At 51.8% G+C, this 17,775-nt stretch overlaps 1 protein-coding gene across 1 annotated transcript; it reads left to right on the top strand.

Moving 5' to 3' along the window:
• The first annotated feature begins 215 nt into the window (after positions 1-215).
• Positions 216-13,654, top strand: CD99 (CD99 molecule (Xg blood group)). Its single transcript, XM_090264181.1, has 7 exons — positions 216-503; positions 556-646; positions 2,138-2,182; positions 3,120-3,206; positions 3,716-3,829; positions 11,675-11,731; positions 13,141-13,654. The coding sequence occupies exons 1-7, from the start codon at positions 216-218 to the stop codon at positions 13,164-13,166; spliced, it is 708 nt and encodes a 235-aa protein (XP_090120307.1). The 3' UTR covers positions 13,167-13,654.
• Positions 13,655-17,775: the final 4,121 nt, after the last annotated feature.

Here is a 17,775-nt window from a genome sequence, read left to right as displayed (position 1 = left end):
GAGTGTCTCTCTTCAACCTCCTTCGTGGCTGGCTGGCTCATGAGCACCCACCGAGCGTCCTTTCAAAGAGTTTTATCTTTTTCAAAAGGAGGCAGAGCGTTCGTTTTTGGATTTTTGTTTTTTCAAACCAGGAAAACCTAAGGGGTGGGTGCAGGCTTATTGGCTAAGGTTGTTTGTGGGTGGAACCTGTGTGCTCAGTTATTTTTAGAACCCTGATGGTCGTGGTGGGGACAGAAGGCAAGGTCACTCGCGTCGCCTGGGCAGGCTGGACGCAGCCTCCTGCCCCCCCAAAGGGGCCCGTCCGCGGCGCGGCGCTGCGTGGCTGCCATATTGGAACGATTGAGACGGATGGAACGGAGCGGGGCCCCAGGGAGCCCCTTTTGCCCTGGGACCCACCGATCCGGCCGCCGGCCCCAACCCCCTGCGTGTCGTTTCTATCAGAGGCCCATGAACTTGACTCTCGCTCCTGGGAGACGCTGGAAAGGAACCGGCCCGCGGTGGCCGTGGGCAGATGGCTGTTGCGTTTTCTGGCCTGAACACCCCTGCTGATTGCAGCTCATGTCTTTTTTACCAACAGACGGCCCCGTGACTCCCGGGGCGCCGAAGCCGAGACCTCCTCCGCACCCCAACCAGCCTGGGTCCTCTGGTAAGACTCCAGATCTCTGCACGGGGTCCCGTGGGCAGTTTTTGGGGCGCAGCGATTTCCCCGCCGGCGGACAAGGGGGTCGCTGTAGATTCCCACGTGGAGGCTCTCCCTTCTCCGTGCGGGGGTGGATTCTGCTTTTCCCCCAGAGGGGGACAGTTTTCAAAAAAGATACGTCTGGCGTGCGTGTGACTTTGATGGCACGGTTGCTTATTTTCCTTTGCAGGTTTTAGGGGCCCTTTCAAGAATTGAACGCAAGGTTTTAAAAACAGAATCGATACAAGGAAAGGAATCAGCTTGTTTTTTAAATCCCTTTGGCCTTGTTGGATCCATCATGGGACGCGCCGAGGGACGGGCTAGCACCCGCTTTTTGGAATTGACGAGTCTCTCCCTCCTTGGGGTGTCACGCCGTGCTCAGCCCAGCGTTACGTGGCCTCGTTCTCATGGGGCAGGATCCCTGACCCCCAGGGGGCTCTTTAAAAATCCTGGCTTGGCTCCCATTTTGCTCACCTCTTGTGGCCCCAAGGAGTGGGTTGGCCAAGAAGCTCATTTATTTTTTTTCCCTACGACGAGGACCCCCGTAGCGCTGAGTTATCTGTGACTTCATGCTCAATAGTTTCGTTAGGTGGCGCGGTGACAGCACTTATATCAGCATGCGCCTTAAAAGAAAAATAATCCAAATTGCTGACTTCCTGAGCAACCACTTTCACATTGAAGATGGAAGAGAAGAGGCCACCTGTTGGGTGTCTGAGGCTGTCGTAGGCCCAGAAAGGTAAAACCTCAACCGAAATGCAAAAGAAAACAAACTATATTTGTGCCGCATCTGCAGAAGGTTGCGTCACTGATCCAACGTGTCCAAACTGGTCTGCGAAGCTTCTGGCTGGAGATTTCTCGCCGGACGGAGCTCCACGGTTGGGAAGACCCGTTGACGTTTCTAGCGATCAGACTGGGACGGCCATCAAGCGCCGCCAGCGTTCTACCCCGTGGGAGGTCGCCAACCTCAAAATACCCAAATCAGTTACCCAGATCCATCACGTTATTAGAGAACCTGAAAAACGTGTTTTTTACTTTACGGAGGAAAACCACGCGGACGTTTTGGCCCACCCCGTACGCCGCCGGGCTGAGTCCGGAGTGAAGAGGTGGGAGAACCCGGGCTGCGGAGCGGGAGCGGGGGCCGTCGGCACGGAAAGGAACCGGCGTGAGACCAAGCGCCTTCCGACCGTGATGTGTATATCCATCCAGAACGTCGGGATACACTTTGCATTTCTTTTCGGGTTTATTCGGGTTTATAGCCAAGACGGGTTTTTGGAGCTTTGCCATGGAAGTGGAATTCCGTGGGGGTTGCCTCTCTGAAAGGTGTCTTCCGTGAACTAGCACGTTGGTGGGGCCCCCCCGTGGTCGGCTTGGGGTTCTAATGGGGTTCCCTTCGGTCTGAGCTATCGTGACCCTCCCAGCAGGTGCGATATGACCGGTGACACTCTTTTTCTTTCCCAGGTGGGTTTTCCGATGCTGACCTCATAGACCACACGTCCGGCGGAGGTACGTGTAGTAACCTCTGTCTCCTTGCTCCGTCTGTCACAAGTCGTCACGGGGTCCGAAGGCTTAGCCCTTGGGCCTGTCGTTCTGTGCACTGCCTTGGACTAATGCGTCCACGGTGCAGACCATTGGCCTTTCCGTGTGGAGGCTGCTGGCCAGCTGTTCCGCGGATGGTTCGGGGAACGTCCCTCGTTTTCCGCCGGGGTGCCGCTCAGTGGGAGCTGCCCGGGCATCTGTTATTCCTTCGCGTGGCTCATGTGTTGGTCCCTGTAGCTAATGCACGTTGAGATCATGACCCCGAAACTTGAATCATGGGACCTTCCCAAAGGATGCTCATTGGCCCCATTACCATGACAAAAGCTCTTTCTGCTTCTGCCTTTAAAACCTGAGGTCATAATAGCGTTCAAAGTGCATTTAAAGTGACCAAGCCACCAATAAGAAATTCTATAATATGTTTACAATTATTAGAATGTGTATATACGTCTTGGCTATATTTACATATCGTTCGTTTTAATATATTTTGTATATCCCGGGAGTCCGCAGAAATAGGTCTTGATTTCCCACCTCTGTAGTTGCCCTGGGCAGGGCCTCCGGCGGGCACTGGGACCCTGGCCTGGGTTGTCCCCGGGCCCAGTATGAGGGGACCGAATTCCTGAGGCACCTGCAAGACTCACTATACACGGTGCTTCTGCTGAAGCCCACCATGCAAGGATGGTTTGAGTTCCGTGTTTTCGGTCCCAGTGAGGGAATCCGATGATACCTTCCCCAGAGCAATGACATCTGCCCAACGATGGAAGCAGTTCAATGTCCTGCTGTGGCCTCTTCCGTGAAGGCTCCTCCCCAGCTCAAGGTCACAGGAGCCGGTCGTCGGTGTGAGTTCCCCTTCACGAAAAATTGTCGTGTTACGATGGATCAATAAGTGTGTCGTTCTCTTGAGCAGGAGGCGGTGGTGGTGGTCACGGCGGTGGTGGCCACAGTGGCAGTGGCGGCGATGGAGGAGGCCCGCGGCATGATGGGGAAGGGCAAGGTACGTGCGCCTGGTTTCTGACATCTTGCTTTCGGATTTTCAGAAAGGGCATGAATGGCTGGGTTGCATGTGGCCCCCCCGACCTCTGAACGGTGGGTGCCACCTGTCTCACCCCTGTCAAAGGTGACTTGTCCCCTGAGGGCTTCTTTGTGGAGGTGTGAGGCCCCTGTGCTGCTCATAGGACGGGGAAGAGACAGGGTCGCTTGTCCTACGGGAAGCCAGTGGGAGTAGACACAGTGCGGGTAGCAAAATGAATTGTCATTGTAGGTGTGACTTTCTGGGGCCACGCAGCAGGATGTGACCCTCTAGGAATAAGAGCGTGGAAGCCCTTTATATCACGCAAAAGCGTGTGAGGCTGTGTTTGGGGGTCGGGCAATACTCAGGAGTGGGGTTCCTTCCGCAATCACCCCGTGACGCCCGCCCTGTGCCCCAGCCTTCTCTCTCCGGGCAGGCCCTGCAGTCGCCCCGTGAATGTTCTCCGGTAACGGTGGGCTGTGTTCCTCCCACAGCTGACGCCCCGGGGGTGGTCCCCGGCATCGTAGGGGCCGTGGTGGTCGCGGTGGCCGGAGCGATTTCGAGCTTCATTGCCTACCAGAAAAAGAAGCTGTGTTTCAAGGAAAATGGTAAGGTCTCCGCTGCTGCGTCCTTGGTCCTGGGCCTTGCTTCCTTAAAAACGGTTCTTTCTCTAAAAATAAAATACGTAGGGAGGGAGAACTCAGGTGGCGCTAAATGCAAGGACACTGGGTGACGGTTCCTGAAAGCGCTGGGAGGCTGGGATCAGACGGCCTGCGGTCCCGGCACGCCCCGTGTTCAGCCGCGTTGACCTGTGCGCGCTACTAACTGCCCCAGTCCTTGGTTGTTCCGTCTGTCAAGTGGGAGAAGAGGGGCCTCACGCCGAAGAATTTCCGTGGGGTTCACTATGGTTGTCCAGGAAAGTCTTGACGGGTTGCGCGGCACAGAGCGAGTGGCGAAGGACTGTTAGCTCTTACGATGCGTGGAACATCCCTGTCATTGGCATGATCATTATGGCCAAGCGGCTGCCATGTTTTTTCTCTACCCCATGGGATTACCATGGAACGCAGGGACCCTGGGTCCCTTCCTGCGGGGACCCGGTACCCGCGGACCCTGGGAAGGTCCTCAACAGGATATAAAATTAACCAGGCAGGTGGGCACCGTGCCGCACTAACCAGCTCCGTGGTTACAGCTCCGTCCTTGGGTCTTTGCAGACCTTGGACGCCAACGTTGCTGCATGCCTTCGGGGTGGTCCTGCTGATGTTCACGCCTGTCTGGACGTCTCTTTCTAGGGGTGGTCTTCACTGTTGCAGGACTGACAACGGGGTGGGGGGCAGTGGTGTGGGTTGTGGGAGGGACTCTCATGGGCTAGATCCCCCTTCTCCACAGGGGAACCTTCTGGCGCCTGGGCTTCTCCTCCGTACTCGGAACTAACTCATGTGGACCCATGGACCTCGTCTGCCTAAGGGGCCCCTTTCTGGGGTTCCAGGGAGATTTTGCAACCATTGGAATAGACGCTGAGGCAGGAAAAGCTGGATTTATGGGGAAGGAGTCCAACCCTCTTCTCCCCTCATTGGAGAGGCTGACATCTGCAAACTCTACTGATAGCCTGAAATGAAGATTTTCATTTCTGAGACCGAAAGGGAACTTCTGCTTTGTACCCCTTTTCTGGCAGTGAAGGGTGCTTGTGTGCCTCTTATTTCCCACCTATGACTGGGAGCCTTCTGTCTGGAGGTGCCCCCCCACGCCGTGGTTGGTTGACTTAATGGTGCCCGTCCCTCAATGCCAAGTCAAGAAGATTCCTAATAAAGACCAACAATTATAGCCCTGGCCAGTGTGGCTCAGCTAGTTAGAGCGTCATCTCGAAAGGTCACAGGTTCGATTCCTAGTCACGGCACCTGCCTAAGTTGTGGGTTCTGTCTCCAGTTGGGGTTCATATGACACACAACGGATCAATACATCTCTCTCCTATTGATATTTTTCTGCTTCCTTTCCCTCTCTCTAAAAATGCCTAAGCATCCGTGGATTGAGCGTCGGCCTGCAAGCCAAGTGTTGCCGGTTCGATTCCCAGTCAGGGCACATGACTAGGTTGCACGTCATGTCCCCAGTTGGGGGCACACGTGAGAGGCAACCACACAGGGATGCTTCTCTCCCTCTCTTTCTCCTTTCCCCTCTCTCTACAAATAAAACAAACAAATAAAGCCTAAGCATGTACTTGGACGGGAATTTAAAAAAGACCACCAATTATAACTCAGAAGGAAGAAAACACCGTTTCCTCTTGCTTCTAGAAATGGCGGAGAGTTGACATGAAATAGGGGTTCAGTGGACGTGAATGCACATTTCTTGATCAGTTCCGTTTTTCCTCCTCTCTGAAAATTCTCACTGCGGAGCGCGATGCTCAGCCGGGAGAGGGCACCAGGCCCAGGAAGATTTTCAGAAACCTTTAGGGGAAACCGAGGCAGATTCCGGAGCCGCAGCGCATTTCTGTTTCCTTGCATATGGGATGTCTGGACCCCTGGTTTATTTGGGCTCTCAATGGGGAGGGTGTTTAGATACCAAGGCACAGGGATGTGAGAAGCCCCCAGAGGGTGTGAATAGATTTGATGTCAATCCTAGTCGCTTGGGTGACATTCCCGTCAGGGGCCACTTGAACGCTTGACTCTTGGATGGTTCCGTGGGCTTCCTGATCCGGAGCTCATGGAAGATGCAGAAGAGAAACGGGAAGCGCAGTGAGGGAAGGAGGCGGGACCTAGTGATGGCACTCATCACTGCCTCTCATGTCCGGCACCAAATGCCCAGCGTGGTCACAAAGGAGATTCGGGGCTCTTCTCTGAGAAACCCCTCAACGCCGAAGAAGAACGACCCCCTGGAGAGACACGTAGGCTTTTGAACTTGTATTCTACAACAAGTTTCGTGTTTACATGTCAGCGACACGTGCTTATGGACAGAAATAGAGTTAAAATGTGGAATCCAGGTGCTGGGCACGGGACGAGCCTAGATTGTCAGGGTCTACGCAAGACGGCTTCACGGGTTTTATATCCGGGACGGTCCTTGGCGGGACAGCACACCGCGATGTAGGGATGACCTTGGAGATTCCCGACAGAGGACAAACGTATCGCGTGTCCCGGTGCTTGAGGAAGCCATGGCTTTCGGGGAAACTTATTTATTCTACCAGAGTGGCTGTTTCTTCAGGAAGTGACTTTCCAGGACCTGGTCATTGTGTGGAGTTCTAGCGTCTGTTGAATTTGCATCAGGATGTGTCTCAGGCGTGTGGGGAGGAGCAGAGGAGTTTTCTCAACATGGGGCTACATGGGTCGCACGCCCTCGGTTTTGGTGTCAGCCTCTTGGGGGGCCTTTCGGTCATACGTGTGGAGTATGAAAAAGTAGCTGTAGGCCCAGCCCGTGAGATTGGATAGATCTGGTCTCGATTCATGAAGAGGTGAATTCATGGTCCTGAAACTGGGATCAGGTGTGTCTGGGGTGCGGCTCACGCTCCCTCAGCTATGGGCATGCGGTTGGGGTGTGGCTTTGTGCTCTGGCCTGCTGGCTGCGAGTGTCTGGTTCCGGCGGACCCGTGCCGGGACCCCTGCGCTGCATCGATGGAGCCCAGCTGTGGGCTGTTGTCCCTGCATGGGAATGACGCTGGTCTCTGTGCACAGCTGGTTGTGGCTGCTCAGGGCACGTCCCCCAGCTTCGTCTAGCATCTGCCTGCTAGTGGTTTCTTGGGGCTCTGGCCCAATGAACTCCTGGGATGTCTTCCTTCCTTCCTTCTCTCTGTCTGTACATCAGTTCCATCTGTCTGCGCTTCAACTCATGATTCCTTCCTTCCATCCATCCATCCACATATCCATCCATCCCTCTGTCATCCATCTGTTCATCCATCCACCATTCATCCATCCATCCACCATCCATCCATCCATCCCTCCATCCATCCATCCATCCATCCATCTGTCCATCCATCCATCCATTCTTCCATCCATCCATTCATCCAGCCATCCATCCATCATCCATTCATGCATCCATGCATCCATCCATCCATCTGTCCATCCATCCATCCATCCATCCATCCATCATCCATCCACCCATCACCCATCATCCATCCATCCATATATCCACCCATCCATCCACCATCCATCCATCCATCATCCATCCATCCGTCCATCATCCATCCATCCATCCATTCTTCCATCCATCCATTCATCCATCCATCCATCCATCATCCATTCATGCATCCATGCATCCATCCATCCATCTGTCCATCCATCCATCCATCCATCCATCATCCATCCACCCATCACCCATCATCCATCCATCCATCTATCCACCCATCCATCCACCATCCATCCATCCATCATCCATCCATCCGTCCATCATCCATCCATCCATCCGTCCATCCATCTATCCACCCATCCATCCATCCATCCATCCATCCATCATCCATTCATGCATCCATGCATCCATCCATCCATCTGTCCATCCATCCATGCATCCATCCATCATCCATCCACCCACCACCCATCATCCATCCATCATCCATCCATCCATCATCCATCCATCCATCTATCCACCCATCCATCCACCGTCCATCCATCCATCATCCATCCATCCGTCCATCATCCATCCATCCATCCGTCCATCCATCTATCCACCCATCCATCCACCATCCATCCATCCATCCATCCACCCATCCATCCACCATGCATCCATCCATCCATCCATTCATCATCCACCCACCCATCACCCATCATCCACCCAATCCCTCCTTCTCCCCCTTTCCCACCACCTTAATTTTGGTTCCCACTGTGATTCCCCCTCCCGTCGCCCTTGGGTCTTTAAGCCGCTCTCGCTCTTCACGGAGCCAACACCGCCATGCTTCTAACAGCCCCCGTGCCGTTCTAACAGCGTGTGCTGCCGTCTGGGGCGCTGGCCACACCCGGAACAAGCCTCTCAGAGAGTTGACTTCTGTCTTCTCTCTTCTCCAATCTTCCTTTTCAGGTGAACCAAGCCCTCCTGTGTGATGGCTGTGTCTGTCCCCTGAGATGCAGAGCCAGCGCGTGCCTGGCACTCCCCCCCTCTCGTGCTAGTGACTGTCCCTGCTGTGCCCTGCCCCCTGGACTCCCTGCCACACCACGGCTCCCCTTCTTTTCTCCCTCTGTGACGCCCGTAAGCTTCTTATACGAACGTGCTGGCCGCTTCGGAGAGGGAAGATCGATGCCACATTTCCTTTTCAAGTCAAAGCCTACCGAAAGAAACGGGATGGGCAGCTTCTATGTACGAATCAAGTTCATCACCAAGTTCATCCTTGGCGTGGACTTGGCCGGAGGGCCGGGGTCAGCCACCGCCTCCCCTGCATTGTCCTGGGGCCCGGCTGAGCCCGGCCATGGGGTCTGACCTTTCAGGCCATGGATGCGATGTGGACCTTCGGACGCATAGCCCTGAGACTTCTACGGGGCACTTTGGGCTACGTGTCTGGAAAGCCGTCCCTACCTCTCTGTCCGAAATCAGAGTTTCCAAATATGGGGAGAGGGATGTCCACGTGTTGAGGAGGACCCGAAACACCCCACGGCTTTCTAACTTTAAGGCGGACTCTTGTCTCAGAATCGTGTGTGTCCCTGTTAGCGTGGGAGCATCGCTGACTGTCTGCTCGGTCTTTCCACTTCGGCCGCCTGCTCCTTGAGGGTCAAAATGATGTCCCTTGTGTTGATCTGGGGCCGGTGACCTGGGGCGGAGGCACAGGTTTTGGAGTTGGGATGGGGGTTGATGGGGAGGCAGGTGGAGAACCCTACGATGCAGCCTCTGCAGGCCCCCACGTGAGCTGGACGGCCTTCTAGGTCTTTACAAGCTGTGTGCACAATTTCTCGGTTCTGATAAAGTGACGCTTGGGTCTCCACGAAGTCCGTGTAGCCTGAAGACTGAGCTATGCGGGTCTGCGGTCCCCGTGTCCCCGTGTGTGGTGCGTGTACCCCTAACATTCCCCTGGTGCCCCCACGTTTGCTGCCGTTACCCTGACTGCTGTCCATCCTCCCGCACCGCCGCCCAGAAGCACAAAAATTGCTTTGATTTAATTTTTTGGCCTTTGCGGTGTTGAGGGCTGAAGCATGCATCTTGGGGGGTCCCTGCTTTGGCACCTGCTCTCCTCTTTGGGGCCTGTGATGTTGGGGACAGGGGCTGCGTGTCTCCGGGGTCTGCAGAGGCGTCCGGGAGTCTCACCTCTCTGTCCGCTGCCTCCCTTCCCAAAAAGGTCACCTGAGGCCCGACTTAACGGTGTCCCCACAGGTCAGAGTCTGGGGGCCGCGCAGAACTGCCTGGAGACACAGATGCATTTTTACAGCCACACCCAGGGGGTGCCCCGTTACGGCTCTGTCCCCCAAATGTGCTGAGTCTGGGGGCGTGGGGTGAACTCTGGAGACCTTCTCACGACCCATCCAGCGTGCTGGCCTGCCAGGTGCACCCTGAAAGCTGTGCCTTCGGAAGTGGCCCCCAGTGCCGAGGGTGGTGACCCCCTTGTCCAAACACTGTGTCCTGACAACACCGTCCTGCCCCCAACTGTCTATTGAGGGGCGAGTGCCCCGACCCTGCTTTCCCTTGCTGGAAATAACGTTCTCCCCCAAATGGATTTTGCTTTTGCTTTATGACATGGTTTCACACGAGCGTTTTCTTTTTGTTTCTAAAAACGTGTCTGGAGTTGATGTAGCCACGTACAGCCGTATTAGACTCTCTTTGCTGTTCTGTAATTCCCGTTTTATTGGGGCAGAAGCAAATCATGAGTTGTGAAATTCAAGCCCGTCCGTAGAGGAGCGGATAAAAAAAGCGGTGGTACGCTTATTCAGTGGAATACTACACAGCCCTGAAAAAGAAGGAATCTTACCTTTTGAGACAACATGGACGGACCAGGAGAACACGGTGCTGAGTGAAATGAACCAGTCAGAGGAGCACAGATACCGCATAATTGCACTCATACGTGGGATCTAATGAACAAAATAAATGACATAGAGACGGGGTCATAAATACGGAGGACAGACAGACAGCCGTCGGAGGGGAGGGGGTTGGGGGCTGGGTGAAAAAGCGGAAGGGATTACGTGGAAAAATAAAATAAAAAACCCCGAGACGCAGACCACAGTGTGGTGATGATGAGTGGGAGGGGGGAGGGGGAGGAAGAGGAGGGTCAAGGGGAGACTTGGCTTGGAGTGGTGAGCACACAGTACAACATACAGATGATGTTTTCTTTGGGCCTTTTTCCTTTCGTTTGGATGGGGGATGTTGCGTCTCTGACACGGGGCTCTTTGGGGGTCGGGGGAGGGCGTCACTGCCAGGGAACTATTTTCTACATCCCGTGACGCGCTTTTCTGTGACCTGGATGGAAAGTGGACAGGTGTGTCTGTGTGTGAACGGGGTCTTTTCGGAGGCCCTTGTCCGGGTCCCTCTTCCTAGTGGAAGAGCTTCGTGTGCCCGTTCTGAGGCAGAAGAGAAATAACTACGTCCTGTCTGTGACTCTCTGGCGTCTGTCCCTGGGTCGCCTCCGGCTGCACCCCTGGGGGACCCGGTGGGGGCGCGGTCACCTGCGTGTGGCCGCGTGTTTGCAAATTTTAGAAATAAAAACGCTCGCTGGAAGTCAGACATGAGACGAAGGAGTTCTTCGTTTTATTAGGTGTGAACCCGGTGATATCGTTACGATGTTCAAAGAGCCCTTACCAAGTCCTTGTTTGTTACATGTTTTAAAAAAAAACTATTTTAAAACCATTTAAAAAATCCAGGAGGGAAAGACGGCAAAAGGTAACTCCTAAGAAATCTCGGTGGTTACTTTTCTACATTCCTGTTCCTGGAAAATGTTTGGTAGTAAAAGGTAACAACGCACAGAAAGTTCAGACCTTCCGGGCGATCATTCCCATTTTAGAAACGCCCCTTCTCCGAAACGATTGATCTATGAAGATCTTCGTTTGCCACTATGGATGCTACAGCCTGTTACAATGTAGCAGAATGTCCAAGATGAAGGAACAAAAGTATCTCAGATCATGAGACGTTCCTATACTAGAAGAGGAGACAGCTATCTTTAAAAAGTTAGGTTAGCAAAGCCAGCTGCAAAACCCAGACGGTGTAATCTTTGGTAAAAAATAAATACACACCTGGAAGAGACTAGCAGGATCTGCGTCGCAATGTTAAGGGTATTTGTATTTTCCTCCTGATAACTTTCCACGCTCCCCCCATTCTCTATGATGCTTACGCACCCTTTTGTAATAGGAACATATTTTTGAATAAAAACAGACGTGTTTGGTCCCCAGAATGATGAACATAAAGGACTGGGAAGTTTTGAAAAAGGCTGAGGAAGTAAAGTCAGGAGCCAGCAGACAGGCGGCTCTGGAGTCTGGGCTGGGCTGGAAGGCAGGGAGGGGCCCCTTCCTCCTGAGGCTGATATGGGGGTGTCTTCATCCTGCGGGGTGTTGTCTGCTTGTTCACAGGTGAGCAAGGACCCATCGACATGGAGAGCAATCGGACCACCAACACAGAGCCGCTAGGTGAGCAGGGCCCCTGGCCGGCAGCTGTCCCCATTCAAATTCCAACCCTGATATCTTGATAATTTTTTAAGATTTCATTTATCTATTTTAGAGGGAGGGGATGGGAGGGAGAAACAGAGGGAAAGAGATATCCATCCGTGTGTGGTGGCCTCTTGTGCACCCCGAAATGGGGACCTGGCCCGTAACCCAGGCTTCTGCCCTGACTGGGAATTGAACCGGCGACCCTTTGGCTCTCAGGATGGTGCTCAGTCCACGGAGCCACACCAGCCAGAGCTGTCTTGCTCCTTTTGAGGGGTTACATTCAGGAGGTGATCTTTCAAGTTTCCCGGGCTTGAGGCTGCAGACTCTCTTTAAAATACGGGGTGTGATCATTTTCCGAGGGGCCAGGGAACGAGCAAGAATCAGAGGGCATCTTTAGAGATGCGGCATTGTGTCCCATTCCGGGGCCACTTGGATGAAATCTTCCTTCTCCTGGGGACAGAGTCAGGTCAAGAGCAAATTGTTTCAATGATGGAACGGCTTAGGGGCGGAAGGCAGGGGGTTCGCGATTTGGACCGCTTTTGAAAACGGCCAAGAAAAAAATAAAAGTGCGCCTACCCAGACAGGACACCCATTAAATTGAAACTGTGTTTAATGGCATTTTAAAGTATTTTGAATTCTAGAAATAGAGACTTTTAGAAAGTTAGTGTCTAGCTCCCTGCTGTTTCCAATGGGGAAAAATTGGTTAAGATGAGCTATTGTCTTTATTCATGAAAAATGCAAAAGAGCCCTGGCTGGTGCGGCTCAGGGGATTGAGCGCTGGCTTGTGAACCACGGGGTTGCCGGTTCGATTCCCGGTCAGGGCACAGGCCTGGGCTGCGGGCCAGGTCCCCAGTTGGGGGCACGTGAGAGGCAGCCACCCATGGGTGTTTCTCTCCCTCTCTTTCTCCCTCCGTTCCCCTCTTTCTAAAAAGTAAATACATGAAATGTTGTTTTTGAAAGCACAAAGAGCTCTAAACCTTGAATGATCAGAAAATTGGAGCCGCCCATCATTGTAAAATCACAGAAAGCAAGGACCCTCACCAAACGATTATTTTTCTCTGAACTTGGGGAGGTGAGAGAGGTTTTCTCCCGTCTCAGAGACGCCGCTTGTGGCAAATGCCTTCTCCTGTTTTCGTCCTGCGTTTCCTGAAGTGTTTGTTTTTTTCTAGCTACAGGCGTATCCTCGCGCTGCCAAGGGTGTTGAGTCTTGTCTCTAGCACGTTGGCTCTAGTTTCAACTCCCTGTCCGTGAGGAGTTTTGATCTTACGTTGAAAGAGTCCGTGCCCAAGTTTGAGAGTCCCCCCTGTCCAAGTTCGGAGGAGCCGATATTCCCGTGCGTGGCGGGGGGCGCCGTGTGACATCTCTGCTTCTCTCTGTGTCCCCTGCAGTTCAGCAGACCATCGTGGAGAAGTAGAGGATTGGCAGGACACGCAGCCCCCCAGGCAAGCAGGATGGGAGGCTTGCCTGCTGCTGCTCCAGAGACTGGCTCCACGGGGCAGGGCAGCCCCGCCTGCACCAGCCCGGACTCGCCTGCCTCTCTGCTCAAGCTAGATCCTTGGATCTCATCTTCAGACGTGGTTTGCCTGTCCCCGTCCCGGGGAGGTGGTGGGGGCGAACCATGAGTTTCACACCCCGAGGAAAATGGCCCGCCCCTTCGCCAAGGCCCTTCCGGGCCCCTGTGTGGCATGGAAAACGCTCCATGACGAAGCCCTCTCATTCCAGTGTTAGAAACCCCGAACCGTGGACATGTTCATGACATGTCATCTGAAATGCCCCCTGGCATTGGCAAGTTTACACAGCGCGGGAAGCCTTTGATCCGCTTCCTCAGAATTTCGTTTCTTGGGATATTTTTACAGCAGGTGAATAAAAAGAAATGAGGAGTCATGTCCTTTTTTACTGGAATGGTGTGCTGCGGGCTGACTTTTAAAGAAGGTTCTGGATTCCGTGCCTCCATTTCTGGGACCAAGGATCCCAGAGACCAAGGATCAACCTAAGTCCTTGCTCGTAATGGCAGGGTTTTTTTTTTCCCTTTGCCCTGTTCTTTTTCATTTGTCATATCTGTGACAAGTACTTCTCGGCATTCAGATACTCCCCCGCATGCAGATACTCCACCTACATTCAGATACTCCCCCTGCATTCAGATACTCCTCTGCATGCAGATGCTTACCCTGAATTCAGATTCTCCGCCTCCAGATACTCCCCCTGCATTCAGATACTTACTCTAAATTCAGATACTCCCTCTGCATTCAGATACCCCCCTTATTCAGATGTTGCCTCTGCATCCAGATACTCCCCTTCATTCAGATGCTCCCCCTGCATTCAGATACTCCCCTGCATTCAGATACTCCTCCTGCGTTCAGCTACTCCTTCGCATGCAGATAGTCTTCTTCCACGTGGGCAAATGCCACCAATTGGTTAAGTGCTTGCGCCATCTTTACAAAATGTTTTGACCGCTTTGGTGTGAGAGCTCATTTTAGGGGTAACACTGCGCTGTAACACCAAAGTCCCCTTATCTACTTCCTCACGCCTTGGGATGAACAGAAATCTTCTGCTCTTTCCTTGCCGTGAGTGATGACTTTTCCACCCTTGGAAGCATTAGTTAGTAACGTTAGTTACTTTGCTGCCTCTGATACCGTCATCACATTTGAGTAGATGAAACAGGACAAAAAAAAAAAAAAAAATGATTGAGCCCTGCCTCCCTCACCCCAGGGATCTGGGGCGGGACATTCTGCATTCTACAGGATGTAACACGTCCGTCACTCACCCCGTCTTTCACTCAACCAGGGGCAGGACTCACCGGTGGTCAAGGGCGGATGTAGCCAACAAGTCAGGGCCCCCTTGCTAAGTACTGAGCGACACCCGGGTTATAAAGCTGGCAGAGAAGATGCCTTTGCTCCCAAATCCATCACAGATCACCTTCAAGGTCACACAGACTTGCCTTGCACGTGATAATTAAAAATGCATATATTTTGTTACTCGGAATAACACGGACACTTTATAAGCATAAGAATTATGTACTCTGTGCATACATGTTGAGATAAAGAAGGCAACAGTGAAACAGTGGGTATTTTTAATAAGTATATGCAATTATAGCTCATTACTAAATCTAGACAGTGAAGAAATGTGTCCGCTGGGCTTACAGTTTATGGAGGGCGTATGTGCATTTTTCTAGACTCATTCTATTTACGCGTTCTGTACAAATACACAGGACTTTATCCAACGTGGATCTTTTGGAAAATTGCATTTACATTAGCTGGGTTGTTCCATCATTAAATATTTTGGCCAAAAATAAATAAATAAATGCTTTGTTTCATCCCTTTGGACTCACTGGAAAGAAATCACAGAGCAGCGGCTTTTAAAATTGGGATACAAATTTTCCTGGGACCCTAACAGATGAGGGTAACTCTGTAGAGGATTTGTTACAAGTCTGGGCTGTCATGGACTTAACCAGCTGCGGTCAAGGGTTTGCCATCCAGAAAATGCTACAATGAGTCTCTTTCTCTGTATATTATCCTAGAACTTTGCAGGGAAGTGTGTGTGTGTCCCGGAAAGGCCTGCCACTGTCTTGGTGAAGCAGAAGGGTGGGTGGGGGTTTCGTTGTGATGGGTCCCACCCAGGAGCACCCCCATAATGGTTGTGAAAATTCTCAGTAGCCCCACAGGTCCTCAGGGGTGTTTCCTTATGACCCTGCAATGTTTCTGATCATGCAATGTTTCTGATCATTGCCTGTTGAAACACGGTATCAGATCAATGATTTTACAGCGTCTGTGTCTTATGATGGAGATCGAGAATCTCTGAGGGCAAAATCCATCCGCGTTCTGTTTCTGGGGGCGCGTTCTCTGAATAGGCCCTTTGCCCATGTGTACCTGTGTGGTTGGCCCTTTTCTTATTGATCTGCCAGAACTCTTTACATATGAAAGGCAGTGCCATGGGACCCTGAGGCAGAGAACGCCAATGCTTTTGCACTTTTTCCGTAGTCTTTTGGTGTTTTCCCCATTTTGGTCTTTAGTATTTTTATGTCGGGAAATTAGTTAAGGGTTTCTGGGCTTTCTGTCATGGATGAGAAAAAACATTGACCATTCTGATATTATTATTTTATTATTAGTTTACATAAATGTTTTATTGATAAATATGCAGTGAATGTAAAATTGATTTATAATGTATGCTTTTTAAAATATAATTCCATTCGAAAGACGAAGACATTTTACTTTCCTTTGCGTTTTATTTTATTTTTTATTTCGCTTTTCAATTATAGTTTACATTCAGTATTATCTTGTATTAGTTTGGGGTAGGCGGCACAGGCAGGTGAATAAAAAAATCGGTGATAACATACCTACAAAGGAATATTACTCAGCCGTGAAAAAGGAAATCTTGCCATTTGCAACGACACGGATGGACCTAGAGGGTATTGTGCGTCAGAGAAAGCACGTACCATAGGATCTCACTTCTATGTGGAATCTAAAAAACAAACAAAAATAGTTATTTTTTAAAAATTTGTACTTTCTTCTTACCGTTTTATTTAGTTATTTTTTACATGAAAAGACTGGATCCCCCTAGGCGTTCATATTTGTATAGGCAGTGAGGAAGCGATTCCTCTGTATGCATAATTCTGCCCCCTCCACTCAGCATGGATAATCCCATTTTTCCCCAACCGTTCACTGCATAACCCACGCTCTCCCTACATGTATAAAACACAGCTTACACCATCCCAACGACCCACATTTCTAGGGGCCAGAAAAATGCAGGCAGCGCCGTGATTCATTCCCCGTTCAGCTCACGTTGGCCTCCGCCCAGCGTTTCTGGGGAGTTAGAAACTCTGGCTCAACCGGGGTTTATTTTTGTATTTTCTTGGGCAGTCATGCCATTTATCAGAGCGGTTCCAAGCCTTGGGGCTGATGTTGGCTTTTTCTTTTTCCCCGATGCTTTGAAGTGGGGGGCTTGGAAAGTTTAACTGATCTGTGTATTTGGATAAATCGGGCACAAGATAAATGACTTAGGGCAAAGAAGGAAGGAAGGAAGAAAGGAAGGAAGGAAGGAAGGAAAGAAAGAAAGAAAGAAAGAAAGAAAGAAAGAAAGAAAGAAAGAAAGAAAGAAAGAAAGAAAGAAGAGAAAGAAAGAAAGAAAGAAAGAAAGAAAGAAAGAAAGAAAGAAAGAAAGAAAGAAAGAAAGAAAGAAAGAAAGAAAGAAAAAGAAAGGAAGGAAGGAAGGAAGGAAGGAAGAGAAAGAAAATTGGCTCGGCTTCAAGGCTGTACGGCTTGTCCAGGGAGACTTCCCGTGGGAGACCCAACAATTCGGTTGTTACAGAAAAGCCTTCTGACCTCGGTCATGGACGCTTGTCCCTCTTTGCCTGTCGCGAGGAACAGGGTCCAGATGAACCGACGTGCGTGGCCTGGGCGGGGCGGTTCATTCTTTAAAGTTGCTGCTCAGGCCATCGCCCCCGTGGGCCGAGGACGCTTGATGGTGGCATTCGTGTCTGTGACGGTTCCTTCCTTTGGGTCGTCCTCATTCGCCCACGGGACATGCCGGGCGGGGGCACGGGATGGCTTTTAAAGGGAGTGACGGCCGTCGGCGTGCAGGGCGGCCTCTGGAAAGGAATTGGGTCCTGCGGCTGCCTTTGTCAAAAGGGCACAGTTTTGTCCTGATCCCACTCTTGTTGGAGAGGAAAACAAAAAACAAAACACTCCTAAAAGGTCTGGTGTGTGATTCTGCGCAGTTGTTCTGATGAACGGTCTATGAAGCGTGTGTATCCTGGCGTTGAGGGGGGCTGGGGGTGCGGAAGGCTTATTTCTGGGCTCGAAGAGACGTGGGTCGGTTTTTCTTGTTGTGATTGCCGTTCGCAAAATAAAAGCTGTATCAGGGTCCTGCTGCCATTGTGAGAGGTGATCACACACCACGTGGGCTGAAAGAATAAATGTGCGTAATATCTCATCTCCGTCCTGGGGACCACGCGGCTGAGGTCAAGGGGTCCCAGGGTCGCGCTCCCTCCGCAGGCCACAGGGAGGGTCCCTCCTGCCTCTCCCAGC

Source organism: Furipterus horrens, unplaced genomic scaffold (assembly GCF_987537825.1).
Source record: "Furipterus horrens unplaced genomic scaffold, mFurHor1.1.pri manual_scaffold_17, whole genome shotgun sequence".
Taxonomy (NCBI): Eukaryota; Metazoa; Chordata; class Mammalia; order Chiroptera; family Furipteridae; genus Furipterus; species Furipterus horrens.
This window is presented reverse-complemented; position numbering and strand designations above follow the sequence as displayed.

Coding starts and splice junctions, on each gene's coding strand:
- CD99 (XM_090264181.1), top strand. CDS start 216: ATGGTCGTGGTGGGGACAGAAGGCAAGGTCACTCGCGTCGCCTGGGCA. Junction 647..2,137: donor CAACCAGCCTGGGTCCTCTG/GTAAGACTCCAG, acceptor TTTCTTTCCCAG/GTGGGTTTTCCGATGCTGAC. Junction 3,830..11,674: donor GCTGTGTTTCAAGGAAAATG/GTAAGGTCTCCG, acceptor GCTTGTTCACAG/GTGAGCAAGGACCCATCGAC.